Source organism: Sinocyclocheilus anshuiensis, unplaced genomic scaffold (genome assembly GCF_001515605.1).
Source record: "Sinocyclocheilus anshuiensis isolate Anshui unplaced genomic scaffold, SAMN03320099.WGS_v1.1 scaffold541, whole genome shotgun sequence".
Lineage (NCBI taxonomy): Eukaryota > Metazoa > Chordata > Actinopteri > Cypriniformes > Cyprinidae > Sinocyclocheilus > Sinocyclocheilus anshuiensis.
The window spans coordinates 206,820-217,107 of record NW_015540873.1 but is presented as its reverse complement, the minus strand read 5'-3'; the positions used below and the strand labels follow the sequence as shown (position 1 = coordinate 217,107).

The 10,288-nt window shown below is 35.3% G+C and overlaps 1 protein-coding gene across 1 annotated transcript; it reads right to left on the bottom strand.

The window, feature by feature from the left end:
• Positions 1-6,642: 6,642 nt before the first annotated feature.
• On the bottom strand, positions 6,643-9,966 carry LOC107688180 (RNA-directed DNA polymerase from mobile element jockey-like). Its single transcript, XM_016485777.1, has 2 exons — positions 7,897-9,966; positions 6,643-6,717 (listed from the first exon to the last, which is right to left on the bottom strand). Exons 1-2 carry the CDS (start codon positions 9,964-9,966, stop codon positions 6,643-6,645), a joined length of 2,145 nt encoding a protein of 714 aa, XP_016341263.1.
• Between the last annotated feature and the right edge of the window lie 322 nt (positions 9,967-10,288).

Sequence of the window (10,288 nt, the reverse complement as noted above, 5' to 3'; positions counted from 1 at the left end):
CTAGAATGTTGCTAGGGTGTTTTGTGTGGTTGCTAGAGTGTCGTTAGGGTGTTCTAAGGGTTTGTTAGGTTTTGTTAAAATGTTCTGTGTGCTTGTTATAGTGTTGCTAGGGTGTTCTATGTGATCGCTAGGGTGATTCTATGGTGTTCTGTGTGGTTAGGATGTTGCTAGGGTGTTCTGTATGGTTGCTATGGTTTTCTGAGTAGTTAGGGTGTTGCTAAGGGGTTCTGTGTGGTAACTAGTGTTGCTAAAGTGTTCTGTGTGGCTAGGGCGTTGCTTAACTGTTCTTTGTGGTTGCTAGAGTGCTGCTAGGGTGTTCTTTGTGGTCACTTCTGTGTTTAGTTTGGCTAGGGTGTTGCTTGGGTGTTTTGTGTGGTCACTAGGGTGTTGCTAGGATGTTTGGTGTTGTTGCTAGAGTGTTGCTAGAGTGTTTTGTGTGGTCACTAGGGTGTTGCTAGGATGTTCGGTGTTGTTGCTAGAGTGTTGCTAGAGTGTTTTGTGTGGTCACTAGGGTGTTGCTAGGATGTTCGGTGTTGTTGCTAGAGTGTTGCTAGAGTGTTTTGTGTGGTCACTAGAATGTTGCTAGGGTGTTTTGTGTGGTTACTAGAGTGTCTAAGGGTTTGCTAGGTTCACTAGGGTGTTGCTAGGATGTTCGGTGTTGCTGCTAGAGTGTTGCTAGGGTATTTTGTGTGGTCACTAGAATGTTGCTAGGGTGTTTTGTGTGGTTACTGGAGTGTCTAAGGGTTTGTTAGGTTTTGTTAAAATGTTATGTGTGCTTGTTATAGTGTTGCTAGGGTGTTCTGTGTGGTCGCTAGGGTGATTCTAGAGTGTTCTGTGTGGTTAGGATGTTGCTAGGGTGTTATGTATGGTTGCTAGGGTTTTCTGAGTAGTTAGGGTGTTTCTAAGGTGTTTTGTGTGGTAACTAGAGTGTTGCTAAGGTTTTCTGTGTGGTTCCTAATGCTAAAGCATTGCTCAAGTGTTCTATGTGGTTGCTAGAGTTTTCTGTGTGGTTAGGGTGTTGCCATGTGGTCGCTATGGTGATTATATGGTGTTCTGTGTGGTTGCCAGAGTGTTGCTAGGGTGTTCTGTGCAGTTAGGGTGTTGCTAAGGTGTTTTGTCTGGTTGCAGTGTTGTTGCTACCTGCTATGTAGTTTCTTTCTGTCTGGTGTGATTTCTTTTCAGCTGTTTTCTGCTCCAGCAGATGAAAATGCTGCATGCGATCGCTAAAGCAGCAGCACACGCTCCTCACCATCCCTCATCTTCATCAGGTTACCGGGAAACTAAGTGACTCAAAACTCTTCTATTTAGAATTAATTATAACTGCCATTAAAAATGACTGATTGAAACTGTTATTGAGCTAAAATAATGAAGGCACTTGAGCTGAAGTGCTCGTTACTGTAATGACTCATTTGACCTGGATAACAATATGAGCTGGTTCTTACAAAACAAGTACTGCGTTCATGCTACTATCATGATATGTATGCAAAAACATAATAGTACCACAGGGTTCTACAGTGCGACCATTTCAGTTGCATTTCAGTTGCAAACACAGCACTGTTTTGATTTTGAATGAATCTGTTTTTAAATGAATCTAGTGAGTCAATGATTCAATCACTCATTCATAAAGACAGTCACTTGCTTCGTTCCTGAATGAATCAGCTGTTTGAACGAATCGACTGAATGAATGATTCAGTGATAAAATCAGACTTACCGCCATCTACTGGTAGTTTTAGTTTCATTTTATCATTTCAGTTATTTAAATCATTTAATATTTCTATATTCAAAATTTTATATTTAAAACTTTTATCTCAACATTAATTTAATTGCATTCATGCCACCTCTGAGCCTCATTAAACGTCTGTAAATATACCTACAAGCCACTTTTTTGTTCTTCTGTGCCACCTCCGTAGTGCAAATTAAATTTGTTAATACTGATTTCATTTGATCGGTAACTTATTTTTCTTATTCTATTGTTTTAATTAGAAATTTTGAAAAAGCTTAAAAATATAAATTTGAATTTCACATAAGTCATACTTTTAATAAAGTTAGAAAAATGCAACTACGAAGGTAAAAATAGTAGAAATAAATTCAGTTTTAGCAGTCAGACTTAAAATAACTCTATCATGGGTTTGATTTCCAGTGAATGCATGAACCGATCAAATGTTTTCCTTGAATGCAATGTAAGTGTTAATCAGAATAGAACCCAGAACGTTATTTATATTGATCCTTTAACATTTTGTTGTCCCTTAATAGTTCAGTGACTTCATCGCATCCTACTTTCAGTGTTTTGTGGAAGAGGCTTGGGGACGGTGGTCAGAGCGAAAGAGATGCAGGAGTTACTGAGAGAACTGAGTCACGCCAGTGATTCCAACAGGAGGAAAACAGAATCAGACAGACGGATGTCAATGACTTCCTCGCTGCCGAGAGGAGAGGTGCGCACACACACACACACACATTATAAAGTGTGCTGTGATACAGATCTGCTGCTCACACAGTGATTATGATGAGGTTTGTTCATATGCTCAAACTGAAGATCAGTCAAATGAACGATGAAGCTGCTCAACACTCATACTGGGAAATACAGCACAAAACCAGTCATAAGGGTCAAATTTTCTTAATTGAGATGTATACATCAGCTGAAAGCTGAATAAATAAGCTTTCCATTGATGTATGGTTTGTTATGATAGGACAATATTTGGTCGAGATACAACTATTTGAAAATCTGGAATCTGAGGGTGCAAAAAAATCAAAATATTGAGAAAATCATCTTTAAAGTTCTTAGCAATGCATATTACTAATCAAAAATTAAGTTTTAATATATTTACAGTAGGAAATGTACGACATATCTTTATGGAACATGATCTTTACTTAATATCCTAATGATTTTTGGCGTAAAAGAAAAATCTATAATTTTGACCCATACAATGTATTGTTGGCTATTGCTACAAATATACCCCAGCGACTTAAAAATTATTAAAAGTAAAAAATATTAACTATTAGTTATCACCATACTTACCCAGTTAACTGATTACATTGATAATTGCAAACATTCTTTGTTTTACAAGTTTTCTAAAATGTTATGTTTAAATATGCAAATGAGGCATTATTTAATTAAATATGCGCTAATTTGCATATATTTCTAGTACAAAAATCTGAACACTGGATTAAGTCAGTTTCAAAATTCTTGTTTATTTATTTATTTTTTTACATATTAGAGTCAAATGTTTTTACAGAGGGAATTTTGGGCATCTCTTTTTGTCACTCCATAATTCAGATAAATCTTTGAACAGCCAGAAAACAATATATTTTCACAATTTTGGGGGGGATAAAATATTGTATATAATCAAGCAAATTATATATGAACATATGTAAAGTTTGGTGTGTGTAAGTGCTACTGAAGTAATATTAAAAATATGTATTGTAATTGAAATCTATTGACACAAATAGATAAAGTGCTGTAAAGGAAACACTTAACAGTGTCTTTTGGATGTTTTCTTTCCACTAGTCTTTATGAAGAGCCAAAAAGCCCAAAATCTCAAAATTGACAGGTGCATTTAAAAACAGTGTTTTTGCCTGCAGTCTCCCCTTAAAAGATGAATGATGGTATCAGGCGAAATTAACATTTGTCCAGAAAACACAATAAAGTTTTGTTTACATGTCGAAGTAAAATCTAAAGGTAGTAATATGCATCTGTCTCATATGAAATACTTTAAATAATCATGTAATTATCCTAATCAGATGCATCAATTGCCACCTTATATCCTTATTTATAATTACAAATTTAAACAAAATTTAAACAAAAGCTTTAATGGCATTGCCAGTACGTTTTAATTTTTTAATTTACATTTTATTTTATTTTATTTATTAAATTAAATTAAATTAAATTAAATTAAATTAAATTAAATTAAATTAAATTAAATTAAATTAAATTAAATTAAATTAAATTAAATTAAATTAAATTAAATTAAATTAAATTAAATTAAATTAAATTAAATTAAATTAAATTAAATTAAATTAAATTAAATTAAATTAAATTATAATCAAATAAAATAATAAAATACAATAAAATAAAATTTTAATTAAAAAAATTAAAATGTACTGGCAATGTTATTAAAGCTTTTGTTGCATTTAGAGAATTATAGGGCATGGTTTACTACATTTCTATTTGTGATCAAAGGCATTTTTATGTGATTTTTTTAAATATAATTAATCTAATTTACTTAATGTTGCAAGAACTAAATAATTTATTCTATGCATGGACTGTTGTTTTATTATAAGTATTGTTCATTTAGTACATTGTGTGTAGATGTTGTTGTCAGCAAATCATCCGCCTGATGTGACAGTCATTGGGAAGTGTGTGTAAACATGCTGTTTGTGAGCGATACGGATGTACTGTCTGTGTTAGCAGGCGGTTGCATCATTGTTGTTGTGTTTTTCTGATGCATTGGATGCTCAGGATCAGGATTTGCTGGATCTCAGTTTTGCTCCACTGAGGACTGAGGGAAACGATGTTTGCTGTCTAGACCACAAGACGAGCCGCAAAATGCTGTCTGTTGCTCATGGAGTTGCAAATTCAGCTTTTATTACAGACAACTAAGACCTGCATATGGGACGTGTTTATAAAATATTATTTATTTATACAAGCAACTAAAGAAGATTACATGAAAACAGTTTCCTTCATGGTACTAAACCACAAAATCTGATATAACTGTGCACAGAGCAAAAAAAAAGTGCAACTTTTTTTATACTTTTATTTTTTTTTAATACTTTCTATTCTTTTTTGATACTTTATAATATAATGCAGCATTTCTTTAAGGACGTTATAATATGAAAACATCTTTAGTGCATTTTTTTAGTCGCTCAACCTCTTCTTGAGGTTCACTAATGATTGACATTTTCACAAACGTTTTGTAATTTTATTTAATGAAATAATGCATAATTTTAAACCATTACCGTGTTTTTGTGTTGTTGTTATGTCTGATTCGGCAGCATTATTATATCTGTATTGTTATTTTATATATATTTATATCAAAATGTCTCATTTGATTATCAAACATTGTGATATTTTTCATACATTTTCACAAAAAGTTATATTAATTAAGAATGTCGATTAGCCTTTGAAGAAAAGTTTCTTAAATGTTTTTCATTAATGTGTTTATAGATTGCAGCAACACCACTGACATTGTTTTTAATCTATAAAAGATATATATATAGAGAGGGAGAGAGAGAGAGATATCGCTAACAATTTACAATTAGGTTCCATTTGTGTACATTAGTTAACTATACTTCTAAAGCATTTAGTAATCTCAGTTAATGTTAATTTCAACATTTACTAAATGCATTATTAAAATAAAAATTTGTCCGTTAATATTATTTATTGAACATGAGCTAACAATAGACAGTTGTACTTAACGTTAACAAAGATAAATAATCTGTAACAAATTGTTTGCTCGTAGTTAATTAATGTTTAGTCAGTGCATTATTTTACGTGCTATTTATTTAATAATTAATAACTAATCATTTTAGCTACTTCTCCAACTTTTTCAATTGGACAGATTTTTGCATTTACATACACATGCATGTTTTCATTACACACATGGAAATTATAAGACCATTTCTGCTACTCCAAGTTAGAGTGAAAAGGTGTCCTAAAACACTTTCTAGAGGACTTTCTAAAAGTTAGTGACAGCAGCTGTGAATCGGTGCTGTACTGTAACTTCAACAATGTTCTGGAAGAAATGCTGCATTATTTAGAAGAATGCAAAGAGCGTATCTGTTCTGCTTTCTGAGTTCTGGAGGACCTTCACTGCTGATGTTTCATCCTTACCCCTGTAAAGCCTGACATATTAAATCATAGTTAGAAAAGTTTGCATATGTGTTTTTGTTGAGTATCATATTTGATGCATCAGGCTTTTATGGCTCATATAGTCTGATACAGTGAGAATATTGGAAATTCTGATGCTTGTAATGTAAATCAGTGAGATCTTTATAACAGTGCAGCAGATACTGATATAAAATGATCTGAATATCAGCGGTCGCTCTATATCTCCAGTAATCTGTCTCAGTAAGATGAGATTGAAATGCTCCAAACATATAATGCAGTGATTGAGAGCTGAAGAAATAAAGGCTCCTCAGAAGATGTGAGATGTTCTGGAGGCTTGTGAAGATCATTCCTCCGCTGAGGAACAGTGAAAGTAAAGCTTCTGGAAACAAACGCTCCTCAAAAGATCCTGAGGATCAGATTTGAGACTCTAAAACATGATTGATGGAGAATCAAGTAAAGCTGAGCTGCTTCAGTCCAGTAAGTGTTCATCTGGAGATATTACTGCAGTTATTCTGACCTTTACTTGATCAAAACCAGTCAAGATTTGACACGAGAAGCTCCAGCTGAAGCTGGACGTTTCTACAATTACACTAAAAGAGCTTTGACTGGATAAAACACTCTAAACTATCAATCAGAGACAGAAGACATGCATGAGATCGAGTGTGAAACAAAGCAAAGTTTTGATATGATACAGTAGCTTTATAGAGTTAATCTGTTGAGAAGATGATCAGCACATGATGTTTGTAATGGCATCAGCACTGCGTTTGTTTCTGGCAGGAAGATGTTTGAAGGTGAGCTGCTGGTCTGTTGGGTGTCATTCAGGTCGAGAGCTGATGATAGATCAGTTTTGACACATTGAGGATGCAGCGCTGGCCGAGGAGCTTCTCCAGAGACTGTGGGACGCATGCGTTTCTTTTCTTGGTTTTTAATTCAGCTTTTGTATGCGGCATCTGTTAGTCCTCCATGAGTGCTGCAGGCTGCTGAATTTTAAGCGAGAGTTTGCGGTGAATGCGAGTCACTGGAGGACGAAACCTCAGAGGGACGCAGATGTGCTGAAGGCTTCACTTGACGCTTCAAGGCAGATGTTGTCAAGCGATACCGCAGAGAGCGATTGAACAAAGCCAGCGGTGAGGTTAAAGATGGTGCAGGTGTAGACCAGAGGGACCTTGTTTACGGACCTTCGGTCAGTTTGAGTGAAACTAGGTTAGAAGACGAGGAGTCTGTAGCAGGTCTGTCTTGATGTAGACTAGCTTTGCATGATTAATAGAAATAAAACCGAAATCGCTAGATGGCTTAGTGCCATTATTAAAGCTGCATTCCTTTTATTTTTTGGTTAAAAATGATCCAAATCAAGTACATAACCAATCAGCGTCATTACGTCAGGTCTAGTAGACTATATTTGCAGATGGCGGATATTAAACTTGTCATTTTAGAACGAGTTCTAAGGAACATTAAATTGCTTTTTGAGGTTAAAAGAACAATTTCTTTCGGTGACATTCGAATGGTATGACAATTAGAGATTAGACTGTGCCGAAATTGAAATCTACAGATAATACACTCTAAATACACGTATGCAATGTTGATGTTGTTAACATTAACAATAATAATAATTTGCATGGTTTGATGTGAGCTAACTTTGAGATCGTTAGATTTAATCAGCACTGGCAGTGCGGTTTTATTGTAAAACTTGTTTTTTTTTTTTTCCAGTTGGTCAGAACAAAACTGACTGACAGCCACACATACAACATCAGATTAATCCGCGCTGAAGCACAACCCACATAATGAAGACAATTCTATATTTAGATCACCTCTCAAAAGTGTAAAACAAAGATATGTGAACGAAATGCAAGTTTTGGACATTTGCAAGACATATGAAACACTCTCCGCAATATTTCAGTTAAAAACTGTGTGAAATTCTAAAATGTTTAATGTGAAAACACTGTAAGACAGTGATATTAAAAGATCAAATTCAATGCACACCTTTCTAATGTTGCATACTTTATACAGGCAAGCAGATGAGCCCGGAATATGAATGCAATGCTCTAAATGCAGTGTTGGGGGTAACGCATTACAAGTAACGCGAGTTGGCTGCCTGATCTAAGTGACCTAGAAGGATTGTGATAATGTAAAATGTCAGAAAGATACGCTGGTGCTAGGCCATGTAATGCTTTAAAAACAAAAACTAGAATTTTAAAATCTATTCTCAGTTTGACTGGTAGCCAATGCAGAGAAGTTAAGATGGGAGAGATATGATCAAATTTTCGACTGTCAGTCAGCAGCCTGGCTGCAGCATTTTGTACCATTTGAAGATGCCCGATGGATGATTGATTTGCACCATAATAAAGTGAATTGCAATAATCAAGGCGTGAAGTAATAAATGCATGGATAACTTTTTCAAAGTTCTTTAAAGAAAGAACAGGTTTGACTTTTGCGAGACGTCGTAAATGATAAAAACAGGATTTAACAACAGAATTAATTCGTTTATCGAACTTGAGACCTGAATCAAACAACACACCTACATTTTTCGCACATGGAGTAACATGAGAACTTAAGTCGCCAAGGTCCAGATCACCAAAATCATAGGAATCACTTGGACCAAACAGCATAACTTCGGTTTTATTCTCATTTAAGGCTAAGAAATTCTGTGTAAGCCAAATTTTAACTTCATGTAAACAAGCTAGCAGAACCTCTATGGAACTTGAATCATTATGTTTAAGAGGAAGGTATAATTGGGTGTCATCGGCATATAGGTGGAAAGATACTCCATATTTGGAAAAGATGGAACCCAATGGCAGCAAGTATAAGGAGAACAGTGTTGGAGCCAGAATAGATCCCTGCGGAACACCACAAGAAAGATGTGCAACTGAGGAAGTGTGTTTTCCAATACAGACAGAGAACATCCTATTAGTTAAAAAAGACTGGAACCAATTCAAAACGGTACCCTGAATGCCTAAAAGATTTTCCAGTCGGGAGATGAGAATAGAGTGATCGACCATGTCGAATGCTGAGCTGAGATCTAAAAGGACCAGAGCAACAGCACTCCCTTTATCTGTAGCCAGCAGAATGTCATTAGTAACTTTCAGTAAAGCAGATTCAGTACTATATAGTTTTCTAAATCCTGACTGAAAAGTATCATATAATGAGTTAGAATCCAGAAAAGAGTGAAGTTGAATAAATACAACCTTTTCCAAGATTTTTGAGATAAAAGGGAGATTAGAAATTGGTCTAAAATTACCTAAAACAGACACATCAAGATTTGGTTTCTTCAAGAGAGGAGTAACAGAGGCATGTTTTAGGCCGTCAGGGACCGTGCCAGTACTCAGACACTTATTAATAAAAAACAGGAGATCAGGCCCTATGGTATCAACAATTTGCTTAAAAAAGTGTGATGGAATACTATCGTACGGACAAAAAGTAGGTTTCAGATGATCAATAATGTCTTTACAGGTTTGAAGGGAAATGAAACTAAACATGCTCCAAGTAGAAGAGCACCCAATTATTTCAGGAGAGATATGAAGAGCTGCCAATGATTGTGGTCTTGACCTTGCTATCTTCTCGACAAAAAAGGCCACAAAGTTTTCACATAAGAGATTAGACACATCAGGGAAAACATCAACAGCTGGATTTAAAACAGCATCTATAGTTGAAAATAAAACTCTTGGTCTATGGTGATTTTTTGAAATAATCTCTGAAAGAAATTTAAATTTCGCAGACTTGACAGCTTTCTGAAAAATAGAAAGGGACTCCCTTAAAATGTCATAGGACACCTGCAACCTGTCCTTACGCCATTTGCGTTCTGCTTGTCTGCAGTTTCGTCGGAGTGAGCGAATAGAGTCATTGAACCAAGGAGCAGATTTTTTGATGGAACGCTTGATCTTCAAAGGAGCAATGTTGTTGACAATATTCAAGCAGGTGCTATTAAAACGATTAAAATATGTATTAGCATCAAAGCTTTCTACAGACCAATTTGTAGCTGACAATTCATCGGCTGCCTTATAAGCAGTAGCAAAATCCTCGCAGGCTGTAGGGGAAAAGTAGCGAACCCAGCGGGCCTGAGCAGATGTAGTACTTGATCGACGAGGGAGGGCAGTGGTGAAAGTCAGAAATTTATGATCAGAGAAGCCTGAGTCTCCGATCTCCATGTCCGTAATGTAAAAACCATGGGAGAATACCAGGTCCAAAGTGTGACCATGAATATGCGTGGGACTTTGCACCCATTGAGAAAAACTAAAGGAATCCATAAGATTACAGAAATCCTTAGATAGCGGCTTACCGGGACAACAGATGTGAATATTAAAATCACCAAGCAATAAAATTTGATCGTAGATAGTTACAACATTCCCCAAAAAATCTGCAAATTCACTCAAAAAAGCGTTATTAAACTGAGGGGGTCGATAAATAACAACACACAGAACTGGATTTGCCAAGTCCATTAAAGACATTTGAGCCTCAAAACTCTTATAA

What these genes read in the sequence shown, in the direction of transcription:
- LOC107688180 (XM_016485777.1), bottom strand. Translation starts at nt 9,966, where the DNA reads ATGGAGATCGGAGACTCAGGCTTCTCTGATCATAAATTTCTGACTTTC. An exon ending in GCAGCCAACTCGCGTTACTT is followed by an intron (nt 6,718 to 7,896) that starts GTAATGCGTTAC and finishes TGCGTCCCACAG; the next exon opens with TCTCTGGAGAAGCTCCTCGG.